The following is a 9,371-nucleotide window of genomic DNA, read 5'->3' on the forward strand; positions in this document are numbered from 1 at the left end:
GAAAGTGCCCAAGTATCTTCGGTTACTTCTGTTAAATTATCCGTTTTTTTTTCACCTCTGTTGTATCTGTAAAGACTTTTGAAGATGTTAAATGTGTACTTATTGCAGTAGGTTTGTTTTTTTTTGCTGTGGGCAATTTTGTATCTTTAATTTATTAGTCGTTTTCAAATGAAAAAAAATGAGGCATATATTGCGTTGCTTTAAATAGATAAAATCTTTAAATTTAAATTAGCAAATTTATTTTTATGATATAGCGAAAATAATACTTGTATGTGTAACACCTTTTGGATACCCATTAACATAATGGCATATGTGCTCTTCACAACCGGGGGGGGGGAGGGAGGGGGGCTAGTGCAAAGACGCCCATAGAAACCTAATGTGCATCGTTGTGTGCAGTTCAACCCAACTCTTCCTAATGGACACTCTAGATAAAATGAAAGAATAACACAATGAATCTGAAATGAAACAAATGTTCTAAAATGTGTTTTAAGATCGATAATACGCGGTTTTTTCAGATGTTTCAAATATTATATTTCCGAAATATTTATAATAATTAAAAACTCTTCAAAAAGTTATAATGCGTTATATTGAAAATATTAGGGAATTTTTGTTAACGAAGACTGCCTGATTACCTAAACAGCAGTCACTCCGTTTATCAAAATTATAATTGTAATCACATATGATATTGTCCCTACAAGAGATATTATTATAATTGTAATCACATATGAGATTGTCTCTACAAGAAATATTATTATAATTGTATAACATATGATATAGTCCCTTAAACGAGATAAATTATTGACAAGCAAGTTCATGAAACAAGAATATCAACAGTCTCGATTAAAATCATCATTTCGTAAGTTCAATGGTCGATATAGTGACCATGTCAGCAAATACAATTTATCATTGAGTCAAATGCTGACTGACGTTTTTCATACTAATTTTAGTCCATTATTTATACACTGCATTAACGACGGATTTTTCCGTTATTTCTTGATCATGAAAAGGAGCACACGGCGGTTGTGACCCGTCAGCAGGGGATGCCCACTCCTCCATGTCACCTAATCCTACCTATGATGTTTCGGAGGTCCGTGTTTGCTCTGATCCTAATATGAATTGTTTTATGGACTTTGAGATTGAATACTGTTCGTTATCTCTATATCCTTCTTGTACAAACATTAAAGTTGACCAAATTAAATGTTAGAATTTATAATCAATATTTCTTTTGTTTTGAAAATTATCTGGTACGCTTATGATAATAAATATATCTTAATTGTATATAACTTCACTCACTGTGCACGAAAATCATATATATAAAATATGGTTTAGTCTCGTATCTTCCTCTTATATGATAACAAGGACGTAACAAGTATAAGAGGAAGAGGGCAATCTGTTTACAAATCGAGCTGAAAACTCAGTTTTTGAAAAGAGCAAATTCATGTTTTCTAGCAATGCTATTTTTATCGGCCTAATGACACACACTTTGAAAATTGTTTCTTATCAGTTTGAATTCGTAAATTATATGTTAAAGTAACGTGCCATTGATCAAACACATAAATCAACTGAAATCGTCATGCCTGGAATACCAGAGGTGATATCAATTGCCAGGAAGGAGTTGGTATCCTAAGAAAACACATGCGTCTTTAGTCTAAAACATGAATTCTACATGGAATTTAATCTAAATACAATTTACATGTACATTGTTGTTGAAGCGTTGTTTAATCTGTAAATAATGAAATACAAGTAAAAGATTACTGCACTTTCATAAAAGATATTTCGATGCAATTTAAGAATGTATTTCCTATTTCTCAGTCAGGTTACAATCCCCGTGATTATTTCCCTTTATTTGATTATTTTTCAAAATTGGGTCTGATTGGAATATTACATTTAATAGTTAATTCTTTTTTCTCAGAGATGAACTAAATGATGCATAAAGCAGCTGTTATAAAATTGTGCTTGGTATTATCTCTACTATCAAACAACTGTTGAACATCGGCTGCTTTAAAGTGGTAATAATGCACGTATTCCTTTCAGTCTTTATTGTGCATGAGTTTCTTAGAACTGGATATAGTTTAAAATGGTTATATCTTTAAGGGAAGGATATAGAGATAACGAACAGTATTTAATTCAAAGTCCATAAAACAATACAAAATAAGAGCACAGCAAACAAGGACCCCCGAAACATCAGAGGTGAGATCAGGTGCCATGTAGGAGTGAGCATCCCATGCCGACCGATCACACCCGCCGTGTGCTCCTTATCATGATCAGGAAATGACGGAAAAATCCGTCGTCAACTCAGTGTATAAATAATGGGTTAACAATTTGTATGAAAAATGTCAGTCAGCATTTGAGTCGATGATAAACTGTATTTGCTGACAAGGTCATTGTATCGACCGTAGAAGTTACGAAATGTTGACTTTAAACGAGACTGCTGATATTCTTGTTTCGTCAACTTGCTTGTCAATAATTAACCTCGTTTTAGAAATTGTTCATACGTAGAGCATGCTCTTGCGTATCGAATCAACTGAGATATATATAATCCGTATGCAGCTGATGAAGGTATATTGCTGCAAAAGTAATGGAAGTTGACGATAGAAAAATTAAAGTCATTACGTTTGTCATATAGCTTGGTTGTTAGATTACCATTAGTTTCTTTTTCAAGTAAAATATCCAAGTATGAAACAGAAGTTTCGGACTTTGTTGTACCTTTTATTTCAAGCTCACCAGGATATATCGTATCGAAATAGGAATGGAAATTACCATTATTAATTGACAATACGTCGTCGATATATCTAAATGTCGAGTTGAAGGTCACAACAAGTGTTTTCTTCTTTTCACGCATAAGATTTTGCATAAATTCTGCTTCATATGAATATGAAAATAAGTCTGCTTATAACGGAGCGCAATTTGTACCCATGGGAAATCCAATAGATTTTTGAAATACCTGGTCTTCAAAAACCACATTGATGTTGTCAATCAGAAACTCAAGCATCTTCTTGATGTCAGCTTCAGAGTACTAATGTGTGCAACCAGAATCTGTTTTAACAAAATAATTTTGCAAATGACCAATAACGAGGTAAGTAAATTTACGTGTTCCATTTTTATTGAAGAAGCAGCTGTCAATGATATCAAACAGCCTGGATTTTAATTTATAGTGGGGAATTGTTGTGTATAAGGTTGAAAAGTCGAAAGTTTTTAAGCTGTTGATTTTCGTAAAGTCTTGTGATTTCAAAGTGTCCAAGAGTTTCTTTATAATTTTGTAGTATCCACATCTGATTCACACCACTTCTTGAATAAATAGTTGCACAGTACTCTTGAAGTTTTTCTTCACTACTGTCAATATCTTAGTGAGGAGTAACGAAAGAGGCTTGGTTGAACATTTACTGGAACCTGCAATGTATCTTTGTTTGTAAGGATTCTTATGAAGTTTTGGAATCCAATATAAGGTAGTTCAAATTCATTTTGGCTCTGTGGAATATTAAAAGTATTCAACACTGATAGGAGATTTTGAAGAATTTCTTCCTAAGAAAGGGAAGTGTGAGTAAAAGTAGGATGAATTACCACTTGTAGAATTAAATCCAAGTTCTTCTGGAATGGAATTTATATAATGAGCCTAACAAAAAAAGACAATGTTGTTACCTGCCTTGTCGGCAGAAACCAGTAACGATGCCCATTGCTACGCGTTCATCTCTAAGGGAAGTAGAAGATAGAAAAGTTAAAATCATCATGTTTATCATCGAGCTTGATTATAGATTACCATAAGCGTCTTTTGCAAGTAAAATATCGAAGTATGATACAGATATGTCAGACTCTGTGGTATCATTTTTTAATACCCGTTCGTGTATTAAATGCAGTTTTAATCGAAATCTATTCACCTCAAATGTAAATATAAGTAATAAACAACATTGTTAAAAAGTTTACCGGGAAATAAACCTTTATCTAGTACGTGATCAAATCTACCGAAAAGCCCTTCGGGCTTCACAAGATTTGATTACTTGACCAATTCAAAGTTCATTTAAAAAAAACTTTTTAACTTTTTTTAAATTTAGGGACACACATAATTTGCAACTGTGTTTAAGTATCATAGATAAATTATGGAGATAAAGAACAGTATCCAAGCTCTAAAGACCATTGGAACAGTACAGTCGAGACCATTGGAACAGTACAGATCGAGACCATCGGAACAGTACAGATCGAGACCATTGAAGCAGTACAGATCAAGACCATTGGAACAGTAAAGATCGAGAGTCAAGCAAAGACAGGTCTCATTTTCATTAGAGATTGAATCAGGTGCCATGGATGCTACACATCTCCTGCCAGCTGATCACACCTGCCGTATGCTCCAATTCATGCATAAATGGGCAAAATGAAAGTCAGTAGTTATACAATGCTCTAACAGCTGCATAAAAAAGTGAGCATTCAACTGATGATATATTATATTTGCTAAAAATGTCATTCTTTTGAAAATAGATCTAGTGAAATGATGACTTTAAACAACGTGTTTTTTCAAGAGCTTACCTCGTTTAAAAAATGTTTATATGAAAAACAAGCTTTATTGTATCGTATTATCTGGGAGATAAAATCAAATATAATGATTATGGCATATAGCTACACATGAAAGGACATTTGACGAAAGGAAAATTGAAGTCCTCACGATTATCATGCAGGTTTGTTGCTGAACAATTATTACAGTTTTTCTGGTAATATACCGTAAATCTGGAAATTTTTGCGTTAGATACATTTTTAGCAAATTTGCGAATTCACTGCAGTCCCAAAAATATTTTTCTTAAAAATAGATTACTAATAAGGAAATGTAAACAAAGCAGTGGTCATTCCCAAATTTTGAAACGTAAAAATTAATCAACAGCATTTTGACCCGAATTCGCAAAATAAAATCGATGTAAAAATTTCCAGATTTACGGTATCAATCTGAGCGATGTCACAAATAAACATTTCCACTGCTAATAGCAGCCTTAGTCTAAATATGAAAATATATTTGGTGATTTTTCATGCTTTCAAGGGAAGGACAGCAAATATAAATTAATGAGAATTATATTTTATAGGATTTCAGATTAAGAATAGCTGTAAATGGTGCAGTGTTCAGAGAGAATGACTTCCAGACAATACCAAGGAGAACAATATTTGAGCCACGTATTTTAAGTCAGATTGTTTCCAATGATATATGCTAGTTTTTCCATGTCAGGTATCCATTGCATCACATTAGAGAGAGTTTGCAAATTGTTCCAAATCAAGATTTTGTGGCGTACTGTAGTCGGATTGTCTTCCATTCCTTTGTGGTGTACTGTAGTCGGACGTTCGTCCACTCCTAACCCGACGTTCCCTGTTTGACAGAGGAGTATATCCTCGGTCCATTGTTCCGGCGAAATGAAGAGTATTCATGTTGTTGGAGCACACCTGCTTTAATCCTGCTCAGGAATGTAAACAGAAATGTTATAAAATCTTCAAAGAGTACGATTAAGATATAATAATTTGTCCACAGATTTAAGGTACTTTCTCATTGTTTAGTACAAAAAAATTACGATATGTGAAGAATATTCTCTATCTAATGGAATAGGTAAAGATCTCAAAAGTCGTTTTAGCAATATAGATTGTCTTTTGAGTTATCTTATGCGTCATAAATGAGTTTATAAATTTGGTCTATCTTTGGCATACATATGTGTTTTTGAGTAATTTAAATCATACCGATAGGAAATTCCGTTCTTCTGGTACGCTTTACTGTATAATACCTAGAAAACGAGTGGAATTTTTTCTATAATACTTTGCAATAATTTTTCCTTCAATAATATTTATCAATTCAGGCCTACAAATATGTCTGCACTCTTGTAATCAAGATATATAAATAGTTTATATATATAGCACGAGAAATTTTATAACAAATAATTTGTTTTTCTTTTAAAGGATACATGATCTGAAGTAAAGAATTTTTTTGTCGCATAATTTCTTTTTCCAATTTAAAAACTTAAAAAATGATAAAGAGATAAAAACAACTATGTGAACATACATCAGTAGAGGAATTAGAATGACGACACAGCAAACTATCATAAATAAGGAGATGGTTATCAACCGTAGATGCCTAGATATCTGCTGTAACTCCTCTCCATTGTATTCACTATTCACAGTATAACCTAAATACGTATCATTGCGCTATCATTTACGACGTTTTATTCTTTTAATGTCTGCAAATTAAATATGTTGTCTTAATTGTAAACGGATGAAAACATTAACAGGAATTAAAATATACAGTTTAATTGAAAAAAAGAACAAAAACTTTTTCCTTTGAGTTTTATATGCTAGATATTGTTATAATAATAAAACAAAAATTAAGGTTTCAAAAAAATAATTTTGTTTCCGTATTGCAGATTTTTGTCAGTTAAATTTGTTAATACGTACGTTGGGGATTTTCTTCTGAAACATGTGGCCAAGAGGTTACTCTCATGGATAAGATTAGAACTTTTGAATCTGTCAGAGGAATACGACATCAAATTATATAATTTCACGTATAGTTAACTTAAAGGAGTGACAATAATACAAAAGAGACAGACAGACAAACAGACAGACCTGTGCTTGTGTTTACTCTTAGTTTGGTTCTCTCGTTGATTGTTTTATTCTTCTCTGTTACTGCTGACATCTTCGTATTTTCTAGTGTTATTCAAAGAAAACTATAGTTTAAATATAATTTATGGATGCAAATCTCATGTATTGAAGATATATACTAAATAATTGTGTGTTAAAGGATATTAAATTTTAGGGTTATATTTACCATGCATATGATCTGTTGCCCCTTTCTCCAAAGATCTGTGAATTCAAAATGTGTATGTTATGTTCTAATGTAGCAATTAGTTTAAAACTTTGTTCTGTTATTGTTATGTTTTTTTAACTATATATTTTGTAACTTTTAATTCTTTAAAACAATAATAAATTATACATCTCCATAGTCGATGATTCTAGGGTTGACTTGTCTTTTGTAGACAAACGCATTCCATGCTTTCTTGTTGAATAGGGTGAAATAGAGTGACCGATTCTCTCCAAATTGTACTCTTTGGGGGCTAAAAGTAAGAGTTGCATACATATTTCAAGTAATTGGTGTAGTTAAAAAAATAACGACAATAGTACAGTCAGGATATCATCGATTACATTAAGGAATGTATCTCCATGTATTTTATGTGGGTACACAAAATAATGAATTTCTTTCGAACAATATAATATTAAGAACAAGAAGAATACCTAGGATGGCAGTGCCTCCATTAGAGGTTGTTGCCAAGCATCCAAATACTGGGTTACAATAAATAGATTTACACGTGCATGCCAATCGACACAAATGTCCATAATATCCCTCTTTACAAGGTTCTTTACATCCCCAGCCTATTTTCCCGGGACTGCATTCTAAAAACGATTAAAATGCCTCGTAGAAAACAAATGACATGGACGATATAATCATGGAATTCAATGAGAATCTTTTTTCTGCAGATTTAAGTTGAAATTTTATTTTCAATATGTCTTCAGCTAATACAAGTTAGGATGAAGTCAAATACTGACTATGGTTTTCATACTAATTGTTAGACCTTGTTTTCATTTAGAATTGTCGATGGATTTTTTAGTTAGTTCCCGATAACGAGAAGAAACGCACGGCGTATTTGACGCTCGGCTACATATGCTCACTTTTCCAAGGTATCTGATCCCTCCTCTGTCCATGTTTGCTCTGCACCAAAACTTGTATTGTTTGAGTGGATTTTGAGCTTGAATATTATACATTATCTTTCTAAAGTAGAATATTGATGTTTATTTTTCTATATTCCATGCATAAACCTTACCTCTACAAGCTTTGTTCTCCACGTCAAAATATTCATTATAGCAACAATGGACACCATCCGGTCTAAAATGTAAATTCAAATAAGTTGACACGAAAATATAAGAGTATCAAGGATCATAAAAGAACATATTCTATCAATGAAAACCATTTTAAGAAATTTTATCTGTCGAGTAATTATTCTATTTTAGAAATACATTTTTCCAAAAATCTCATGATTGAGCTGCGTTTTAATAATTCAAACTACTTTATTTGTGAAATAAGATTTGACTTGAAGATATATAAACAAAAATATGATCCTTTACCTTCGACATCCACTGCTAAAGGCTTGTATATTAGTGAAAAGGGTTAAAGGCACAAAAAAGAGCAAGTGGATCAGCATCATTTTAATTTTAACAAAGAAAACGTATTTAGTCGAAAGTCAGACATAATACACATAGTAGTATTAAATTATTACAGGGAAATATCCTTTTGAATTCTCACAAATCAATACATCTAAATTAACCACCACTTTAGTTTCATAGCTATGGACAGAGCAGGTTCAGAGAGCCTGGCTAATTTGTAAAAAAAAAAAAACATAATGAAGGCATTATAAAAATAAAACAAGGACATTGACAAGGATTTCTTTTCCTGATAAAGAAAAACCAATTCTTAAAATGGCACAAGGGATAATAAAATGACACAAGTAATGTTTTCATAGACAGTTGTTGTAAATGACCAATACCAATGTCAAGGCCGGGTAGATACATTCATACTTTAATTCACTGTTTCAAAAGTTACATACAAAAGGGAAAAGGCAGTCGTACATACTGACACTTTTCTCCCAGTGAAATACAAAAATTAAAGCTGAAATAAGAACCTATATCAAAGTGATATGAGGTATTTTTATATACCTGCAAAAGTAATGTTAAGTAAAATTTATCAGATTTATGGAGATTATACAGTTTCATTAAGCACAGTTTTTGTTGAGTGAAAACGCTTAAAGATTTGCCAAGGCCAGGGCGACCAAAGACTTTTTCTGATGGAAACGTAGCTGTAATTACAAAAATTGTAGCGAATGGGAGATTTACTTAAAAAATATATCGCCCGTATACATTGTTGGGACCTCATCATCAAAAGAAAAAAAAATTTATCAAGCACCCACACCTTGCTGCGCAATCTGTATAAGGGAATACTGCATCACTTGACATCAGAACAAACATCACAACACGCGTTTGAAATTTGACTGAAAACTTTCAAAATGTATTTTAAAAACTTTGAAAGGAGAAAGTTAGCGTGACTTGCTAAACGGCAATGAATCTTTTTTAACCGCATAGAAAAATTATAATATCGAATGGTATCCTGTCATTGCTGAAAAATGTCGGAAAACATTATTTATGTTTATTTTTAATTCTAGTGGGACCAGATCTGCAAATAATTACTCCGCAAGATCAAGGTATCTAGGGACAAATTGAAAAAAAATAATGTACTAAAAAATTAAAGTATCTGAAAATACCATATTCAGATTTCACTTCAATCTAATTGAAATTAGATTTTCCGTTTC

The 9,371-nt window shown here is 32.2% G+C and overlaps 2 protein-coding genes across 2 annotated transcripts; both read right to left on the reverse strand.

The window, feature by feature from the left end:
- Positions 1-5,007: 5,007 nt before the first annotated feature.
- LOC134278151 (uncharacterized) lies at positions 5,008-6,660 on the reverse strand. The gene is made up of 5 exons (XM_062760468.1): positions 6,580-6,660; positions 6,412-6,480; positions 6,023-6,146; positions 5,704-5,747; positions 5,008-5,426 (listed from the first exon to the last, which is right to left on the reverse strand). The coding sequence occupies exons 1-5, from the start codon at positions 6,647-6,649 to the stop codon at positions 5,221-5,223; spliced, it is 513 nt and encodes a 170-aa protein (XP_062616452.1). The 5' UTR covers positions 6,650-6,660; the 3' UTR covers positions 5,008-5,220.
- A 98-nt stretch (positions 6,661-6,758) lies between these two features.
- Positions 6,759-8,926, reverse strand: LOC134278154 (uncharacterized). The gene is made up of 5 exons (XM_062760471.1): positions 8,134-8,926; positions 7,833-7,894; positions 7,246-7,404; positions 6,947-7,067; positions 6,759-6,816 (listed from the first exon to the last, which is right to left on the reverse strand). Exons 1-5 carry the CDS (start codon positions 8,211-8,213, stop codon positions 6,759-6,761), a joined length of 480 nt encoding a protein of 159 aa, XP_062616455.1. The 5' UTR covers positions 8,214-8,926.
- Between the last annotated feature and the right edge of the window lie 445 nt (positions 8,927-9,371).

Source organism: Saccostrea cucullata, unplaced genomic scaffold, assembly GCF_032062105.1.
Source record: "Saccostrea cucullata isolate Sc308-1 unplaced genomic scaffold, CSIRO_AGI_Scuc_v1 ctg16977, whole genome shotgun sequence".
Lineage (NCBI taxonomy): Eukaryota > Metazoa > Mollusca > Bivalvia > Ostreida > Ostreidae > Saccostrea > Saccostrea cuccullata.

Excerpts from the sequence above, each read along its gene's own strand:
- LOC134278151 (XM_062760468.1), bottom strand. The coding sequence starts at position 6,649 with ATGTCAGCAGTAACAGAGAAGAATAAAACAATCAACGAGAGAACCAAA. Across the intron at positions 6,481-6,579 it reads AAGAGTAAACACAAGCACAG|ATTCAAAAGTTCTAATCTTA; the intron begins GTCTGTCTGTTT and ends TTCCTCTGACAG. Across the intron at positions 6,147-6,411 it reads TTCAGAAGAAAATCCCCAAC|GTTATACTGTGAATAGTGAA; the intron begins GTACGTATTAAC and ends ATACGTATTTAG.
- LOC134278154 (XM_062760471.1), bottom strand. The coding sequence starts at position 8,213 with ATGATGCTGATCCACTTGCTCTTTTTTGTGCCTTTAACCCTTTTCACT. Across the intron at positions 7,895-8,133 it reads TTTAGCAGTGGATGTCGAAG|ACCGGATGGTGTCCATTGTT; the intron begins GTAAAGGATCAT and ends TTTACATTTTAG. Across the intron at positions 6,817-6,946 it reads GAATCATCGACTATGGAGAT|ATCTTTGGAGAAAGGGGCAA; the intron begins GTATAATTTATT and ends TTGAATTCACAG.